Source organism: Protopterus annectens, chromosome 2.part0 (assembly GCF_019279795.1).
Source record: "Protopterus annectens isolate FY-2018-M chromosome 2.part0, PAN1.0, whole genome shotgun sequence".
Lineage (NCBI taxonomy): Eukaryota > Metazoa > Chordata > Ceratodontiformes > Protopteridae > Protopterus > Protopterus annectens.
In genome coordinates this window covers 824,446,738-824,468,228 of record NC_056728.1, presented here as the reverse complement: position 1 = coordinate 824,468,228, position 21,491 = coordinate 824,446,738, and the positions used below count along the sequence as shown (strand labels likewise).

Sequence of the window (21,491 nt, the reverse complement as noted above, 5' to 3'; positions counted from 1 at the left end):
GGATTTCATTCCCTCAGGCGACACGTACATCGGCTACTATACAAAAGCTTCAGCTTGACTTTTGCAGTGTGCGAGGGACATCACAAGTAGGACCATAAACAAGGGGCCTTTAATGTGACATCTGCATGCACAATCCTCAGAACTTTTCAGCCGCAGACGACATTCGCATCATATGATCGCTTCTTCACACATGTCGCATCCTAAGATAAGTAATCCGTTAGGTTTCTAATTTTCTTATTTTTGATGATTGTTCTTGCTAACTCTTGGTTGTTGTAGCCTTTAGCTGGTGTCAGGGAAAAAGGGAAAGGGCCAATGTAGGTGCCAGATACCCCATAAAGATGCCCATGACAGGTGTGTGTTTTGCCTAGGCCGGGAACACGATCACTCCTCCTGCACTATTTGTCAATCATTTGTGCCCAAGACCTTGCGCAGCCATCTAGCCGCATTAAACCTCTACCTGGAAAACCAGTGCCTTAAGCAATTAGCCCTTAGCATGGATTCTACATCGGAGGCCACACCTGAACCCTCAAGATTCCTAGGCCTTCTTCGCCTGCCGCTCTGCTTCCCAACGCACCGCCAACTGCCATTCTAGGGGTTAAGGCATGCTCGGAGGATATGTCGACTCCAGTAACATGCCTCATGGAAGCCGTTTCTCAGCCAACAACCGGCATGTTCGCAGAGCTTATCCAGACATCGACAACCATCGATGTCGAGGGGGAACCAGTTTCGGTGCTACCTCTGGCAAGGATCCAGACTTCAGATGTATTACTGTCCAAACCAGACACCAGGCCTCTCTACTTCCTTCACTGGCAAAAAGAAGCAAAAAAACTAAACATACATCCACCTCTTCAGAAGTCACACTGGATTGGCAGGCCTTCACCTCTTCTCTCATGCAGGCCTATAGGGCCCTCAGGCATTCAGCCTCAGCCAACTCCACCCTGCCTCTTCTGAGCCCTAGAACTGCCTCTCCTTCTTTCTTCCCATCCACGACCCCTCAAATCAGAGAAGAAGAACATGATTCTTCCTTCTCATCCTCAGAAGAGTCCATTTCTTATATTTCCCAGATTGCTTTCCTCCAGGAATATTACTCTCCTTACTTTTGGAGAAACTATCACCAAGGTGAAGGATTACTTTAAATGGGATAAGTTCCAGATGACAGACACCCAAAAAAGGTACTTTGAGCTGCTGCAAGTGGAATCTCCCTCCCCTTCAGCAGTTCCTCCTGTTCCGCCTGTTTACTTGGATGCCTTCAATGCTGCTTCCAAAGCCCCTGACTCACAGTCTCCGGCCCTTAAATATCCTGACTGCTTCTACAAAATACCAGAGGACCAAAAATTCCTGGTCAAACCACCCTTGGTGGACCCAGCTGTTATTGCCACCACTGCAGATAAGCAATCTAGACTGCTGCCCCCTGCTCCTTACTGCCCACTGACAAAGACAGCAAGTACATGGATAGGATGGGGAAGAAGGTATACACTTCTTCATCTTTGGCTTTCAGAGCCATAAATTATTAGACCCACATGACAAAGTATGCATTAGACTTGATCTCTCAAGCCTCCTCCTTGCTAGAATTCTTGCCTGATAGCCCCATCAAGAAGGACATCTCATCCAAACTTTCCTTGGCACAGCAGGTAGCCAGGCATTCCATTAGATGCAGCTACAATGCTGCAGAAGCATCCGCCAGGTCTACAGCATCTGCTTCAGGCCTCAGGAAGTACTCATGGCTAAGAGTTCAGAACCTCCCTGAGGATTTCAAGTCTAAGATCTTGGACGCCCCTCTGGACCACAATGTGCTTTTCGGCAAACAATCTGCTGACCTTTTTAGAAATCTACAAGAAAAAAGCAAAGAACTCCAGAACATCAAGCACCTGCTGGTGTCACCCATCCCCAAGTATTATAGAAACTATCCTGCTAAGGCCACCTTTGTGAGACATACTCCTCAGCCCTACTCCTCCTGTTCCAGGTCCAGCAGAGGGGTTAGAAGACCTACCAACTCCAGATCTTCTGCCCAGCCTCATCAACCCAGACAGCCCTTTCAGGACAGAGGAGGTCCCAGTAATGCATGACTGCCTTGCCCACCTTCCCCTCTCAGCTGGCCTTTCCCACTGTCTTCCCCTTTTGCAATCCATCACTTTAGACCAATGGGTCTTAGACATTATTCAAAAAGGGTACTTCCTATCCTGGAAAGAGAAGCCACCCAGAAGAGGCATTCCTCTCATCCCCAAAAACCAGGCCCATCTCATGCCACAAGTTCTGGCAGACCTTTTAAAACTAGGCACCATAGAACCTGTCCCTCCAGGACAGGAAGGGAAGGGGTTATACTCCCGTCTCTTCCTGGTCCCCAAAAAAGATGGCCCCTGGAGACCCATCTTATACCTGTCCTTCCTAAACCTCCATCTTCAGGTACCATCTTTCAAAATGCTCTCTCTTCCCACTCTGCTGCCCCTCATTCCAGCCAAGGCCTTCATGGCCACCCTGGACCTAAAGGAGGTCTACCTGCACATACCCATCAGGAATTCCCACAGACAGTTCCTGCATTTCTCTGGACCTGCCTCTCATTTCCATTTAACTGCCTTGCCATTTGGTTTATCCATGGCCCCCCCGAATCTTTACAAAGTGCCTGGCTCCAGCCATTGCTTTCTGCAGAACTCAGGGTATACAGATTTACCCTTATCTTGATGACATCCTAATACTGGCAGAGTCCAGGGATGCTGTATTGAAGCATTTACATTCCACCATGTCCCTTCTGCAGAACCTAGGATTCACCATCAATTTCCCCAAATCCTCTCTGATCCCAAACCAGGACAAAATTTTCCTAAGCTGCAGAATCAGAACAGACACAATGAAGGCTTTTCTACCACAGGACAAGGTTCTTTCTTTGACTTCCCACTTCCAGGAAGCTCTACTATCCCAAAAAGTGACGGCAAGGCAATTTCTTCATCTCATGGGTTTAATGGCAGTGACCATCCCCTGCTACTACTGGCAAGAATGCACATGCACAAGTTACAGTGGTTCCTGAAGAGCACCTGGTCCCAACACCTTCATCCCCTAGAGCAGGGCATCCCCCTCCTTCCCCGTCTGAAAACAGAAATCAGTTGGTGGATCCAGCTAGTACAACTGAACCCTGGGCTCCCACTACAAACACCCACCCCAAGCCAAGTAATGCATACAGATGCCTCAGATTCAGGTTGGGGAGCAACTCTGGCCTCTTACAGGATTCAGGAAAAGTGGCATCCCTCTCTTCAGGCCAAACACATCAATATCAGGGAAATGACAGCAGTCTTCTTAGCTCTAAAGACCTCCACCCCCCTTCTGGTTCCAGGGGTGCTCCAAATTGTCACCAACAACACTACAGTGATTTGGTACCTCAACAAGCAGAGAGGAACAAAGGCCTATTAGCTGTGCAGATTATTCCTGCTGATATGGGACTTAGCCTCTCATCTCAACATAGTCCTGCAAGTGGCCTACATCCCCTCACAGGACAACCACCAAGCAGATCTCTTGAACAGGACCAGTTCACCGCAGCACGAATGGATGCTCGGCAGGAGGTCTTCTTATACATAGTCCACCAGTGGGGTGCTCCACAAATAGACCTGTTTTCCTCCCCCCAGAACAGGCAACTGTAGAACTTCTGCTCAAAAACTCACTTCCCTTTAGCATGGAGAGTGGACGCTTTCAACTTCCCTTGGGAGGGGTAGTTCCTTTATGCCCCCCCCCCCATTCCCACTGATTCAGAAAGTCCTCCTGAAAATTCAGAAGGACAAACCAAAAATCTTGTTAGTGACTCCCTACTGGCCAAGGCAGCCCTGGTCTACTTCACAAACTAGGCAAGGGCAATCACTTCAGTTTACCCTACAAGGTGGACCTACTGACACAAGGCAAAGGAACTGTCCTACACCCACACTTACAGATGTTGTCTCTGACTTTGTGGGTGATAAACGTTTCATCCCTTTCAGACACCACTACTCAGAGGACGTGTTTTCAGTCCTAAGGGAGGCAAGGAAACCTACCACCAGAAACTCTTACCTGGCTAAGTGGGAAAGATTTGCAAAATGGTGCCTGAACAAGGGAAGAGACCCTAGCTCTGCTGAGGTTCCCCTGGTTCTAAACTACCTGTGTCAATTGATAAAGAGTGAGCTTTTTTATTCTTCTGTAAAAGTACACCTCTCTGCCATATCAGCCTGCCTAGCCCTGGAACCCCCCTTGCTTTTCAGGTTCAACATAAAACTCTTCCTTAAAGGGGGTCTTGTACATGAGACCACCTTAGGAAACCTATCCCCCCACCTTGGGACCTTAACTACACCTTAGAAAAATTAACCCAACATCCCTTTGAACTGTCTGGGCCTTCTTCCTTACAAATGTGCACATGGAAAACGGTCTTGCTGGTGGCTATCGCATCAGCCAGAAGAGTGTCAGAATTACAGGCCTTAATGGGCTGTCCCCCCTACACCGTCTTCCACAAGGACAGGATGTCCCTGCGAAACAACCCCTCCTTTATGCCTAAGGTGGTCAATGACCTCTCTCTTAACCAATCCATTCATCTACCCACCTTCTTCCCCTCACCGTCTAACGAAAGAGAGAGGATACTGCACTCCCTGGACATTCACAGACAACTTAGGTTTTACCTGGACAAGACCAAGACCATCAGGAAGACTAACCAGCTCTTTTTCTCCTTCCACCCCAGAGCCCTTAGCAAGGCAGTTTCCAAGCCAACTATCGCATGCTGGATCAGGAAAGCTATTTGCTTCTGCTACTCCCACCCTGGAAAGGAACCCCCAGAGGGAATCAAGCCCCATTCCACTAGAGCTGTGGCCACCTCAAGGGCCTTCATAAAGGGCCTAGACACAGCATCCATTTTGGAATGCAGCCACTTGGGCCACTATCCACACTTTCACCAAACATTACAAACTGGACCAAGTTTCCAGAGCTAGGACAGGATTCACCAGGGCAATCCTGCAGGGTCTTGTAGAACCCTCTTCATCTACCACCACCGTCTCATCCGCATAAGCTGTGGTATGCTCCCACACCTAGAATACTGTAACATAGGAATAGAAGGACATAGAAGAGTTGTGTAAAATCTTACCATAACCATAGATGTCCTTCTCTTCCATGTTGCAGTATTCCTTCCCACCCACCAATCCCCCCAGGTTCTAGTCCTTACCTGTACTACCTGCATTACAGTAGGTCTCCAAGTCACACACCTGGAAACAACTGACATTCCTCCTGCTGGGCCTTCTTCCCTGCCTGCTGGCCTTCAAGTTCTGAGGATTGTGCATGCAGATGTCACATTTAAGGCCCCTGGTTTATGGCCCTGCATGTGACGTCCCACACAGACTGCAACAGCCAAGCTGAAGATTTTGTATAGGAGTCAACGTATGAGTCACCTGAGGGCATGAAATCCCACACCTAGAATACTGCAAAATGGAAGAGAAGGACATCTATGGTTATGGTAATATTTTACACAACTATTCTTTTTACATGGATGGGAAGTCTATTCCAGAGCAGTGGTACCTTCTGCAAGATGTGCCTGTCCCTCCAGACTTTTCTGTCGATGTTACAGAAGTTTTTGATCGTGGACTGAGTATTTCTGATGCCATTTGACTTGCTGATGTGCATTAGGTCCATCACTGTTGGGATGGAGGATGCCTCGTATGCCAGACAAAGGTCATCACTTACAAGTCTGTAGGAGACTAAGTATAGTGACAGGGCTTTGAGTCGGTCCATATATAACCTATTGTTTAGGCCTTATATCCTTTAGTAAGGTAGCTCTGTGGGCATTCCCATTGTCGCATGTGTCTAGACACATGCATGCCAAAGGAGGCATTATACTAAATGATTGGCCTAATGAGGGCTAAGTAAAGGGGAGCAATAATATCTCTAGATCTAGTCACAATCCATTTATTTATAAGCTGTGCAATACAGAAGTCCTTTCTTATGACAGTGGACACTTGCTGGTTGAAGGTTACATCACTGTTCACATAAATTCTCAAATCCCAAACAAATGAGTCAACTCACAGGAACATCGCAAAGGATATGATAATGAACTTTTTGGCATTAATTTCAGTCCATGAGTTTAGCACCAGTTATTTGTTTGGAACAAACCTTCCTGAAGGATGGTTAATTCATTTGGGGATTCAATAACTGCTCTTAGCTTGCAGTTATCTGCAAACTCAGTCAGTCAGAGCCCTTTGCTTTTGACTTTTTCTTCAGAGACGTAGATGCAAAACAAGAGAGAAGCTAGTACTGACCCCTGGGGGACTGTACTGGTGACTGCTCTTTTTGTGGCAGTAACTTCTCCAGTTTTCATCTCCTATGTCCTACCTGTGAGCCTGTGGGCAATTCAGTGGGTGACATGGGTTTATTTTTAGTTTATTTAGCTTTTCTGCTATGCATGAGTAAAAATTGTGTCATAACCTTTGGCCCGGATGAGGTATGTGGTATGTACTGTTTTACTTTCATCCATTGCTTTGGTGACCTCTTAAAAGATGTCCACAAGGCTGAGTAAGCATGACCTGCCCTTGTCAAATCCAAACTGAGACATTGTTTGGAGGTTCCCTGTGTCCTTATTGGTTAGTTGTGTACCAGTGGTGCTGCTTTCTCTGCAGCCTCCTTTTTGGAAACCTGTTGAGCTCTCTGGTCAGGCTACAGTTATAAAATGTGTTGTCTATTTGCCAACCCTCCATTACTTCCACCTTTTTTACAACAGGGCTCAGACTTGGAACATCTAATCTGCCTTCTCTGGTCAGTACTGGATAATAAGGCAACAGACATCTGAATAATCTCTTCAGTATGCCAATATCCTTCTTCATCACTGTAGGTATTTAGCTGTGTGTCTAGCTGTACCTGTCCTTAGCAAACCTTAGGGTCATTAGACAGGGGGCAGTCATCCAATGCTGCAGCATGCAGCTGATATCACCATGAAATATGAAAAGAGTAGCAGTTAGTCATTGCGAGTTTTGTGCTGTCTCACCAGTATAACATTCTTTTCTTAAGATCACCACAGTACTATGCAGCACACCTACTTACCAACAATTTATTTTGGTGGTCTAAAAAAGAATCAAAGGATGGGAAAACCAGGAAATCATAAAACAGCAATGCTCCACAATTTGATGAAATGCTGGTATCCAGCAGCAAGTCCTTTGACTTGACAAAGTGCCTTTATGTTTGAAAGCTCTTGTTTTTTGATTTGTGTGGTTTGATTGATTCTAATAAAATGCATTGCTGTTGGATATCAGCAGTTCATCTTTTTGGAAATTTACCCCAGTGGTAGTTGGCCTTAGCAGAATGCTTGTGGCAAGTTGATAAACTGACATAATTGTGTGTTTTCCAGTTTCTGGGTGATTGTATAACACAAGGGTCATAAAGGCCTATCACTGCACATTAGCCATTTTGTCATCTGCTGGTGATATGAGCTCAGCTAATTGAATGAAGTTTGCTGTAATGAACATTGCTGGCAGACCTACCACTCTAAAAACTGCTTGACAGGTGAGTTGTCATTCTTTGTGTATTTTAGTGAATGACATGCATTCCCCCACATGCTGCAGCATGCAGTTGAGAGCTATGTCCAGTGTCTTTGACATAAATGATGGGGGTGTGACTTATGTTACCATCTGTAGGCTGCTGGAATGTCCATGTAGACAGAATTTAGACCACAACACCATCCTTGGGAACATATAGGAAGGCCAGCTCCATAGCCTAAATGGTGCAGGAGCTACATGACATATGTCACAGGTGGCATCCAACATGTAACAGTCAGTGTGCTCTTAGTCAGCCAATATATTGGGGTGCTGTCACATGAAGATCTGTAGGCATTGCTATGGCCTGAATGGATGTGCAACACATGTCCCCACCTCATCCCTTCTGTAGATTCTGCTCACTGCTGAAAACGTATACAGGATTTAAACTGCTCTGACCATTATTTTTTGTTTAATTCATCTGAAGCCATTACCATTATTTGGAGTGCTAAACAATGTAAGCCTTTATTTTACTCAAAAGTCTTGCACTTCTTGATGAAGCAGTGATTTGCATAATTTAATTTCTCATTACACTATAATTTTTTTGTTCTGCTACACAGCACAGCAAACGCAAATAAGCGTGTATAACTTTGTTTTATAATTCTCAAATTTTTGCACACACTCCTTTCTATTTTCACTATAATGCACAGATCTGCATGCAGTTATGCATCTCTTTTTATCTTTATGGATCCTATCCACGTCTGTCAGTTCTTGCCTATTTATCAAATAAAAGTGAAACATGCACACACACACACACACACACACACACACACACACACACACACACACACACACACACACACACATATGTGCATGTGTACACACACACACTTCTGATGACGTCTGAGTGAGAATGTGCATGTTACAATCACTTCAGTGCCTCAGTTTTTTCTTTCATTCATGCTTTGTCATCCTTATTTATTTATTTTATTTTATTTTGTTTATGAGATTGATTGCTGATGGGGTAATGTGCTCATCTTTGGAGGTACTTTTCAGACATAACCTGGATGCAGAGCAAGGAGTTATATACAAATACAGTTTTAGGAAACAGTAGCACTCTTCAGCAGTAAACAGCAGAGTAGATACAACAGTACAGCAGGCCATACCGTTCAACCTTTTAACACAAGAAATCTGGATAAAGCCTAAAATACTGGTGGACATAAGACAAAGGATTAGGTTTTAAATATTGCTCTTATAACATTGCTAGAAAAATAGGCTTTGTGTTAGCATGCATTTTTCTGAAGGATATGAAGTGTGAAAGTGTCCCCATCCTGATCTACCTACACCATATAGATTACTTTTTTCTTCCTTTTCCCCACAGTTTGTCTTACTTTGCATTTTTTTCCTATATTCATTCAACATGTTTTTAAAGAAACCATTTCTTTACTACAAAAAAAATAAACAAAATGAATACTGGAAAGCACCCCTGCTAGATCAGCACCCTAGGTGGCCACCTAGTTGTCCTATGCCTAAGGCCGGCTATGATCCCAGATGGGTGAGATTATTTTGTGAGCTTCTGAGAACCAGTGGATCCCAAGGGTGAAGTAGTAGATGGAATAAAGGGGTATAAGCAGTTAGCCTGACAGATAAGAAGGGCCAGGAACTAGAATTCAGCCATTTGAATGTAAAAAGATCCTAGCCAATATATAATACACTCTTTGATTGGAAGCTGTTTAACTATTAATAGAACTGAAATGGAAGTGAGGGGCATGGTGTTACCTGATAATTCAGTGATTGCCATTCAATATGGATTTGTTTTAGAGTAAAGCATTAAAGAGCATTATTTGTTCTTTGTTTGGGTTAATTAATACATTGCGGTTTGAACATTATGCTGGTTGTTTGGACAGTTCTTGGTTTGGATGGTTTTCAGTACTGTGTTGAAATGAGTGGGAGGGATACACTGTAAATATATCATGATCACATGGAATGACTTTGTTATTAGAGACTGCTGCTGCCATACTGCTGATTCCTGTTGTTCTTTATCTGTTTAATATCCTGTTTGTCTCAGATTATCAATCTGTCAATTAAAAGCCTTTGTAATACAATGAATAAAAACAGCACTCTGTAACCCACTTCCATTTGATGTTCTGCAGATATTACTTAGTGTTATTTTCATTGGACTGCAAGCCTACAACTCACTTGCTGCTTCATGTTTCCTCTTAGGACACCTTTGATTTAAGAATGTTGGTGGCACGAACTGTTAAATATACAGTCAATTTCCTGGTAGCAAAAGACGATGATCTGCGCAGGTTAGTAGCACAGATGCACATTATAATGCTGCTTTATAATACAAACTCGTACAAATGTTACTTCTCTGACTGTACCAGGTCATCATCTGAATTGAACACCTGTATCTAGATTTAGGTGTGGAAGAATAGTGTCCTACATATATAACCACCAAACATATATAAGCCAAGTTTACTATGTTCGCTGGTTACAGAGTCTGTGGTCATAGTACGTAATCTGTCCTGTTAGCTGGATCACAGCTTAGTCATAGTACGTAATACATCCTGTTAGCTGGATCAGAGCTCAGTCATAGTATATAATCCATCCTGTTAGCTGGCTCAGAGCTCAGTCATAGTACATAATCCATCCTATTAGCTGGATCAGAGCTCAGTCATAGTACATAATCTGTCCTGTTATCTGGATCACAGCTTAGTCATAGTACATAATACATCCTATTAGCTGGATCAGAGCTCAGTCATAGTATATAATCCATTCTGTTAGCTGGCTCAGAGCTCAGTCATAGTACATAATCCATCCTATTAGCTGGATCAGAGCTCAGTCATAGTACATAATCTGTCCTGTTATCTGGATCACAGCTTAGTCATAGTACATAATACATCCTATTAGCTGGATCAGAGCTCAGTCATAGTATATAATCCATCCTGTTAGCTGCATCAGAGTTCAGTCATAGTACATAATCCATCCTGTTAGCTGGATCAGAGCTCAGTCATAGTACATAATCTGTCCTGTTAGCTGGATCACAGCTTAGTCATAGTACATAATCTGTCCTGTTATATGGATCACAGCTTAGTCATAGTACATAATACATCCTATTAGCTGGATCAGAGCTCAGTCGTAGTATATAATCCATCCTGTTAGCTGGATCAGAGCTCAGTCATAGTACATAATCCATCCTATTAGCTGGATCAGAGCTCAGTCATAGTACATAATCTGTCCTGTTAGCTGGATCACAGCTTAGTCATAGTACATAATCTGTCCTGTTATATGGATCACAGCTTAGTCATAGTACATAATACATCCTATTAGCTGGATCAGAGCTCAGTCGTAGTATATAATCCATCCTGTTAGCTGGATCAGAGCTCAGTCATAGTACATAATCTGTCCTGTTAGCTGGAGCAGAGCTGAATAACTGCTGCAGTTCAAGCTCTGTAGCTGCAAAGACACAAGATGAAAAAAACAGTGAGATGCTACAAGTGAGCAGTCAGTGTGCAGGCCACTTTGGCCGTGCAGGATAAGGTAGTGACCTAGAGTCCTTATTACAGACAATATAAATCAGAGAAAGTTTTTACTGCAAAACTTTCCTGGCTTGTACCTTAATCCAGTAGTCCTTGTCCAGTACATCTTCTAAGTTTCCAAGAGCTCATACATGGCATGAATACAAGGAAATGATAGGTTTCCTGGAGGGTCCATGCTCGTTAGCATTATGACAGGTTTCAGCAGTACGCTAACTCATTCGTGATACACGAATGAAAGCATTCTACGTAACAAATTAAATGTAAAAAAATCTTGTCCCACAAAGATCCAATGGACTTCCAAGTACTTTATTGTAAAATAATATAAAACACAATCTTTCATGCATAGCAAGTATTTTTTCAAGTGATCTGAAACTCCTTCTTGGTTGAACAAATTAAATCTACAAGCAAACATAAGCAAGCATTTTGAGCTCTTTGTATTAAGTGTTAATCCCGCATTCTAAAAACACATCACATATACAAATCGAAAGGATAAAAACATCAAACCAAATACATATGTATTTTATGAATCAAAGAAACTACATTTATTTCACAGGGAAGGCATTGAAACTTTTATTATACTTTCTTCTCATGGTTTGTGATGACCTGCATTTAAAAATATATTTAACAGTGAAAGCACCATTTCAAAATGAAAGACTACTAATCTGGAAGGCTACCTGAAATAATAACACAAAGCTTCAAAGGAAATCAAGCAAAGTAAAATCAGTCACAATCTGTTAGGCGAAGATGGTCAAGAAAACACAAGTAAATGACGAAGGATAATATTTGTCTAGTTTATGTAGCTTTTATCATTACCCAAATACTGCATAATGATTGCTACAAAGACAGAGAGATCAGTAAAACAGGTGCAGGTTTTGTTATTTTTTCCCTGATATTGTTAAGGACTTCTGCACAAATTAAGTAAATGGTCAGATACCAAACTGACTGGCTGTAATTCAGAAGCCGCAAGGCATCACTATATTTTCAGATTACTTGAAAAAGAGAAGAGTATATATTTTTTACTGTTTTAAATTCTGCATGCACTTTGCAGTAATAAAGCACAAAGAAGAGTGATTCTGAAAATGTCGTCAGCGTTGTTTTTTAATTGGCTGACTCTGAAACTGGTGAGCATAGTAAAACTACAATAATCCAGATTTTAAAGATTTCTTTTCACATATAGTGACTTGCATACAATGTAAATTCAGAATTCAGCATTGTGGGTGGCAGATGTTAATTGGAAACCCTAAATGAATGAGTTTAGACATCTTTTTTTTTTACAGCTCTGTGGTTTTACTTGATTAGTAAATATGACAGTGGCAAACACAAGCAGACAATATCTGTTGCTGTGAGAATATATTAGATTATCCAGAACAACAAAAACACTGAAAGTACACATATATCACTTTAATAAAAAACACAGCACTTTTACCCACAGTAAGAGTTTTTTAAACTGTGAATCACAATTACAATAATGACTTAATATAGGGATTAAAAATCGTCGTTTGGATCTTTAAAGCCAACTTTCATTGCACCTGTAAATTAGTTTCGCAGGACCCCCCTTCTTAAAAACAGTTTTTAAGAACTTCTTAAAGTTTCCATTATATTGAAGTCATGTGGTTCCCAAGCATTTAGTTTGACTTGACATCCATATTCTTTCCAGTCTAATAATCCCCTCTACAAAACTTCTGACATAAATAGAAGTGATCCTTTCTAATAATGCAAATTTAGAAACAGTTTTAGAACAAACATTAGTATGTTTATATAGAACTTTACTCTCATCTGTCATTTTAACTCCGTGTATATGCTCATATATGAGCCATTGTAAATTTCTTCCTGTTCCTTTTGGATCATATGATGCACATTCAGAACAAACTGTCATGTATGTCACACTATAGACAGTGCACTTGAATTACCCTTGAACATAATAATCTTGATTCCTAATATTTACAAAAGATATCCCAGTTAGCCAAAATTCACATAGTTTGCAATTCTTACATCTAAACATTCCTTCATTACAAACATACACTTCTTTCCTATGTTCCAACAAATTCTACATTATTATATCCTTTTGTATGGAATCCTAGGTTTGCTGCCTATTTCTACAGATAATGGGAAACCCCTTAAAATGTTCCATTTATCTTGGATAATTTTCCTAACCTTAAACATATCAACAGAATGGGCACTTTTTATAGATGTCAGTTTTAGTTACACTTGTTCATTCACCCCAGATCTCACATCTATTTCATTTCCAAATAATGCATAGAGCTTATATTTACTATTTTTTTTTTCATTTACAACCCTTAAAATGTCATTGTTATTCAAATGGTCTAGGAAACCTCTTGTTTTATACTTCGGTGTTAATTTGTCTAATCATAAAAAAAAAAAAAATTTCTTCAGTCACTCAAATCACCCTAACAAATTGACTTTCCTTTGTTGTTTTTAATAAAAGATCCAAAAATGGATCTGAAAAAAATCAAACTCCATTTCAAAGTTTAAAAATTCAATGATTTCACTTAAATAGTCAATAAAAGGGGTCTATATTATCAGCTCGAAAGCTAATTCTGTCGAATGCAAGTCTATCAACACATAAATGTCGAACGACATAAGTATCGAGCATGACTTCCATCAAAAAGCAGCGCATCGAAAAGTTTTAGTTGGCCCGAGCTATTGCCGAAAGCGGACAGCATGGAACATTTAAACAGAAATCTCCTTAAGGGAAGATTTCCGTTTACTTCAATGTTGTGCAATCATGGAGTTAGTATATGTAGGTAGCGGGGGTGGGGTGGGGGCACAGGGGGGCTTCCCCCCCTGCATAAATGCTTTAGTTTTTTTTTTGTTTGTTTAATAATTTTTTTATTAGGGTTGTATGTTTTGTGCAATAATTGTGGAACAGCAGATGAGGATGTTTTTATAAGTTTAGTAATGAGCTGTTATAAATGTTGTTACTTCACAGCAGGGACGCGGTATTGGCCAACAATAACTGTTCAATGATTTCACTTTCGATGAAGACATGTTTCGGCAAAGCTATCATTCGCTATATATGTGTCGATGGACTTGCATTTGACAGAATTAGCTTTCGAGCTAATAATATAGACCCAATAAAAGCATATACATTCTCTAATAAATTATTCCAAGCAATAAAATAACATATATAAAATGATTTTACATGATTACATTCTCCATATGATCAGATCTATATAGTTTTCTTCCTCTTATGCAGTCATAAATTAATTGGCATAACTGGGTGCCATAGCTGCTCCCATCACCACAACTACTTTTTTCTTAAAAAAGTTTCCTTAAATGGTTACAAAATTATTTGATAAAATGACATCTAAATATCTGTATTTAGTATAATCCTAGCTGTCAGAAAGCCACTTTTCTCATATAAAAGTTGCATAACCATTTCTAAACCTATGTTCTTCTGTATTACCAAAGGTAAAGATTTAAAGTCAATGGTTACTGAAATATCGCTTTCCTCAACTAATATATTGTTTATTTTGAATTTAAAGTCAAAAGAATTTTTACCATAAGATCTGCTTCACTGAGACACCTAGTTAATTTGTTCCTCAAGATATGTGGCTAAGGATTCAGCTTTGGTCCCCTTACTCAATGTTGTTGTCCCTAATGGGGGCTTGCACATATCTTTGTGAATCTTGCATACATCTATGATGTATGCTGCCTGTGCACTATCAGCCTTAAAATAATTGTGTGGGTCCTGACTTCTAACACCTTCCAGTAGTCATTCTTCAACACTTGCATCAACCTGCCTAAACACCTTCTTCAGTTTATGTAACTGAACCTGTTATATATCTGGCTGTCCTACAAGTCATTGCTGTGTTTTTGGATGACTGTTTTGATTTCAAATATTTTACTTCACAGTGAGTTTCTCTGCAATGTGTTGTATTGTGTCAGCTGGCAGTACACTTTTAAGGGTTTTTAACCTTTTTCACCACTGAGGTGTGACCATAAAGTTGGCATATATAATCTTAAGGGTGCGGGGAGTTCCATCCCCACATTGGGGGAGGCAGGAGGACTTGTCCTCTGCATTAAAAGATTTTTTCTTTTTTATGTTTTTCTGCTCACCATTTTCAATGTACAATTTTCAATAAATGGTGAACAGAAAAAGAGCTCTGCAGTGGCTCATAAATATATTTATGATTGGGTTTTATAATGACTAGTTTCTAAAGGGACCAATGCTCCACCTTTATCTGCCATAAGTATTTTAGTATCAACACTGTAACAAAATTCATTTTTTACTTAAAGTCATGTTATATTTCTTCTTGGGTTCATTGGCTAATAGATCCCTAACTTCACTTTTATAAATTTTTAAAAGGCAGAAAATTCAGGTAACAATGGAGGATTGCAATCACTTGTTTTTTTTTTATTATTATTATAATTATTATTATTTATTTATTTTATGCTATAGAAATGATTACATATTGTGTCTGAATTAGAAAGTAACTGCCTACTCATGTTTGTTGTATGGGTCCTACAGAAGTCCAGAGACTACAGAGACTTTCCTGGGACAGAAGTATGACAAACTTTGATCTTAGATACTTCAGTCAGATTCACCACTCTATAAACTGAACATACAATGCCATTTTTGATGCTGTTTATTATTTCAATGCAGTGTTTTAAAATTTCTTAAATATAATTTTGTATTTTTTTTATACACTTTTATTGAAAGGCACAATAGACCGCAAAACATCCCTGGATCACACCTCAGACTAAGTCCATAATGTCTCTTAGAGATTATCCCTGTGCCATATCTAGTACAAGATATTCCAAGCTAAAAGATGACCTTATTAAAGTTCATATGGTCTGTAATCAAGTGAAAAAAATTAATTCGCAAAACTGATTGCTCTCCATTACTGTTACTAATACTATTGGGTTCCCTTATTGTTGTACAGAAGAACAAGGTAAAGAAAATGTAAAGCCAACAAGCCATGAAAATATGTTAGATGTGTTTGTAGCAAAAACATAAATGTACATGCAGCTATTAGTATGAAACAGCATGTCTTTGAAAAGTGACCACGATGATGTTACACTAGAAAACAGAGGAACCTTAGGGGGCACAGAATGGATGAATTTATATAAGAAGGCCATTTAACAATCAAAAAATGTTTAAAAAAAACTTATCGTTGTAGAGCAGACAAGTAAGTGAAATGCAGTGATACTGAAGCTACGTATAGTAAATGTCATGAACTTCTACATAGTATGATATGAAGGAATGTGATACTGCAAGGTGAAATTAAAATAGACATGAGAAACAGTGGTGTCTTTATTTACTTTAAGTACAGTCTCTTCAGAGTGTGGAATTCGTTCTGGAAAAGGTGATATTATTTGCATGGGGGATCAAGGCTTTTTCTTTTTTTACCCCACCTTCCCTAAATGCATGCCCATAGATGCATCAAAGAAGATGTGCAATGGCTGTTTCTAACTTCTATTCAGCATGGGTGACATACACTATAAGGCCATGTATCCATTGCAGCAAGTAACTGCATGTGATCCCTGCTCTTCATTAGTGATAATGCTCTATGAATGCTGGGGTACACACACCCCACCCCCACCTTGACAGGGGAGAGCCATCACTTCCTCACCATTCCTCTATCTCCTAAACCAAATCCTAACTTGCTTGAGCTGAAAACTGAACCTGAACGACTTGTGTCATTGTCCAGGCCCAATATGTATATGCCATGGAGCTCTTTTTTGTTGTTGTTTTTTTAGTGTCTAGAGTTTGATTAAAATACGGAACATTTCTGTGATACATTTTTGGTTTATGTAGCATATGGAGTTTTTAGTTCTTCATTTTATCAGCAAAAATTAACTATTCAGGATACACCACGAGACACCTTCTTCAGATGAAAAAATCTTTTATTCCAAAAGCATGAAGTAAAAAGTGGAGATGAGCGCTTTCACTTGCAACTAGCAAGCTTCTTCAGATCAAATAACAAATGTGATACAATGGTTTAAATAGCACAGGCTGTATTCTCTAATCACATCATTGACAGATTCATTAAACAAATTCAATTAGGCAATTAAAGCCTCACCCTGTTGCAAGAGAACTTTCTGTATCAAACGACTGAAAAGCTTCTGTGCAAAAAATATATATAGTAAAAGTGATTTGCTAGATATGTACCTACCCTCGTCTCTACATAACATTAAATGACTGGCTGTATCTATAATGTGTTGAGACTACTAATGTAGCCGGTCAAGCCAAAATATATCTAAAAACTAAAACATACACTATACTTACAGCGTGTGGCTAAGTATTATCAGCATCTCAAGTCTGATAGATTAATATATCTCAATTGATTAAAAACAATCACATTGTTCTTGTGTTAGCAATGTTAAATGTGAGTAGACAAATAAAATAAAATCAAGCAAAATAAAACACGCCAAACTGTCATTATTCAAGTCTAAAATCACACATATAAACAACGCAACATGTCACATGATTTTTTGTAATATATTAAAATTCATGTGTTTATATCTTGCTGTTCATTAGAAGCATTTTCATGTTATTCTAATATTTGAATATTTAAAACATGGTGTGTGACAGAACAGAGCAAAAACGATCTGTCACTAAACAGATTACATAACATTGTGTATATATAACTGCTAGCTCGTTTAGTCAAATAATATCGTTAGTATCCAAGAGCTATTACTAGGTCACTACCGACCAGAACATGTAAGAAGATAATGAATATGTAGAAGCAAAATGAAATAAAACGAAATAACATAAAATAATATAAAATGTTAAATCAAAATTGTATATTTTTAACCTCCAAGTTGATGAAGTAATCTATGTCAGTGAGAATAATAAATGAATAAATAAATAAATATATATGGCCTATATTAATAGTGTCCTCACAGTTGATGGGCACTATCTCTTAAACTTCGTTTAACCAAAAATATGTGTAAATCTATGCATAAAATTATCTATACCTATCATATTTATGTATAAATATAAATATCAAATATAAGGACATGATGAAATAGTTAAACATATGTATGTCCATTTGAAATATAATATATGTCCTTGTTTATCAAACATTCGTAAAAAATATATGTATAATAAGAAAACTGAGAAAAAAAATTTTTAATTCTTGACATTAACTTAACATTACATCATGTTTGTAATATTCTATCTGGTCAACAGCTTCTTATATAATAATAGTGTAGGTATATACATGTACGACTAATGTGGTTTAAGCTTCATCTAATAATGCCAGCATCACTCCACATGCATTCGAACCAAATAAAATTAGTTGTCGAGCGTCATAGGAGTCAAAAGCCTAAGTTGTTCTAGAACTGATATCAACATTAAGCGTTCTAATAAGCAACGCATCTATTATGGGTTACTGGACTTCTCAGTAAATCATTCACCATAGCTGGGATAAACCACTCCTCGTGGAACAATAATATCATGAGTTACTGGCCTCTCTATGAGGGTAATTTGTTTATAAAAACAGTCTTATAACTATATGCTGTCAGCAATGCTCACTATATATCATATAAATAGTTTAGTGTTCAAAATTCTAAACATATATGTCGCAATATCTTCATTTTATGTGATGATACATGATGACATTCACGGGATGCTGAAAAATACAAAAATATTTAAACTTGATGGCTGATAAACATATTTATCACCCCAGTTTATCAATGTACACTATTAGAATAAGGCCTGCTAGACTTCACACATGATTATATATATATATATATATATGTGTATATATATATATATATATATATATATATATATATATATATATATATATATATATAGGCATATAGACATATCTGTAAATAGATATGTATGTATAATTTGTAGTAAACTCTGTCAAACATGCTTTTCAGCTTTTCATCAGCAATGTTTAGTAGTGTGTGTTTATGTTGAAAGTTTATTTATTTATTTATTGACCAGGATAGTCCGACTGGATACATGTCAATTTTCAGTGGGGGCCTGAGGAGAAAATCTCCAAGGTACAAACAGAAAGAAAGACATTACATAAAACATAAAACATGTTAATCACTGTTTACAGGCTATAGCAGAAAGCAAGTTGGCGCATGGCAAAGAGAGAGGTGGCGAAGGCTAAGAATATGGCGTATGAAGAGTTGTATGAAAGGTTGGACACTAAGGAGGGAGAAAAGGACTCATTGGCTAGACAGAGGGACCAATCTAGTCAAGATGTGCAGCAGGTAAAGGTGATAAAGGATGATGAGGGAAACATACTCACAAGTGAGGAGAGTGTGTTGACATGATGGAAAGAGTACTTTGAGGGGCTGATGAATGAAGAGAATGAGAGGGAGAGAAGGTTGGATGTTGTGTGGATAGTGAATCATGAAGTGCAGTGGATTAGCAAGGAGGAAGTAAGGATAGCTATGAAGAGGATGAAGAACGGAAAGGCTGTTGGTCCAGATGACATACCTGTGGAAGCATGGAGGTGTTTAGGTGAAATGGCAGTGGAGTTTTTAACTGGATTGTTTAATGAAATCTTGGAAAGTGAGAGGATGCCTGAGGAATGGAGAAAAAATGTTCTGGTACTGATCTTTAAGAATAAGGGTGATGTGCAGAGCTGTAGTAACTACAGAGGTATTAAATTGATCAGTCACAGCATGAAGTTATGGGAAAGAGTAGTGGAAGCTAGGTTAAGAAGGGAGGTGATGATTAGTGATCAGCAGTATGGTTTCATGCCAGGAAAGGGAACTACAGATGCGATGTTTGCTCTGAGAGTGTTGATGGAGTACAGAGAAGGTCAGAAGGAGTTGCATTGTGTCTTTGTGGACTTAGAGAAAGCATATGATGGGTTGCCTAGAGAGGAGTTGTAGTATTGTATGAGGAAGTTGGGAGTGTCAGAGAAGTATGTAAGAGTGGTACAGGATATGTACGAGGGTAGTGTGACAGTGGTGAGGTCTGCAGTGGGAGTGACGGATGCATTTAAGGTGGAGGTGGAATTACATCAAGGATCAGCTCTGTGGCCTTTCTTATTTGCAATGGTGATGGACAGGTTGACAGACGAGATCAGACAGGAGTCCCAGTGGACTGTGATGTTTGCAGATGACATTGTGATCTGTAGTGAGAGTAGGGAACAGGTGGAGGAGACCCTGGAGAGGTGGAGATATGCTCTAGAGAGAAGAGGAATGAAGGTCAGCAGGACTAAGACAGAATATATGTGTGTGAATGAGAGGGAGGATAGAAGAATGGTGAAGATGCAGGGAGTAGAGGTGACGAAGGTGGATGAGTTTAAATATTTGGGATCAACAGTTCAGAGTAATGGTGAGTGTGGAAGAGAGGTGGAGAAGAGAGTACAGGCAGGATGGAGTGGGTGGAGAAGAGTGTCAGGAGTGATTTGTGACAGGCGAGTACCAGTAAGAGTGAAAGGGAAGGTCTACAAGAGGGTAGTGAGACCAGCTATGTTATATGGGTTGGAGACAGTGGCATTGACAAAAAGGCAGGAGTCAGAGCTTGACATGGCAGAGTTAAAGATGTTAAGATTTGCACTGGGTGTGACGACCCAGGTTGGAAGGTTTGGAGACAAAGCCAGAGCGGCAAGATTACAATGGTTTGGACATGTGCTGAGGAGGGATGCAGAGTATATTGGGAAAAGATGCTAAGGATGAAGCTACTAGGTAACAGGAAAAGAGGAAGGCCTAAGATAAGGTTTATGGATGTGGTGAGAGAGGACATGCAGGTGGTTGGTGTGACACAGCAAGATGCAGAGGACAGGAAGAAATGGAAACAGTTGATCTGCTGTGGTGACCCCTAATGGGAAGAAGAAGAAGCAGAAAGCAAGTTGTACAATTTCACAAAAATCAGGTTTGATAAGGTAAAAAACCCAGAGATTGCAATTCTGTAGAGTAGCAATGAAGATATAACTTTACAATAATAATGAGAGTGCTATTCAGGCTTGGAACAAGGACATCGCCAGTGTGACTTAAAATACTGTTTTAGACTTTTCTTGAATTGACTTAGGGTGGGTTCTAGAGTAATGTCTGCAGGAAGGGTATTCCAAATTTTAACAACAGAGTTGGCAAACAGAGAGACACTGGCTGAATTGTTGGTTTTGACAGTTTGGACAATGAGTCTATTAGAAGATCGAAGTGTTCTGAAGTTGCTATAGCGGTAGATAATGTTGTTGAGTGCAGGCGTGTTTTCAGGTTAGTTAAGTACTTTATATGCCACTATAAGCTGGCTGTACTGAATTAGGCAAGGCAGTTCTAACCACCCAAGAGATTTTGGGTTATTACAGTGGTGTGTCCTATCGGCATGCCAGTTGCAAATCTGGCAATGTGATTATACCAACTAAATAGTTTCTTGAGTTCTGTTTTATTTAGGTTGGTGAGTAGTGGGTAAGCATAAAGTAGAGTTGAGAGTAAGTGGGAATGGGCAGTGGCAGTTCTAGTGGGTGGGGTTAGGAAAGGTTTGGTTTTGTAAAGTGACCCAAGTTTTTTATTGATGGTTTTAATAGTTTTATTGACATGCATGACAAAT

The 21,491-nt window shown here is 39.6% G+C and overlaps 1 protein-coding gene across 1 annotated transcript in view; it reads left to right on the top strand.

The window, feature by feature from the left end:
• Nucleotides 1-21,491, top strand: part of CARM1 (coactivator associated arginine methyltransferase 1) — a 1,187,823-nt gene that overhangs the window by 912,112 nt on the left and 254,220 nt on the right. Inside the window, exon 9 of the mRNA XM_044061097.1 lies at nt 9,678-9,763. Coding sequence (XP_043917032.1) covers nt 9,678-9,763 — 86 coding nt within the window. The remainder of the gene's footprint in view (nt 1-9,677; nt 9,764-21,491) is intronic.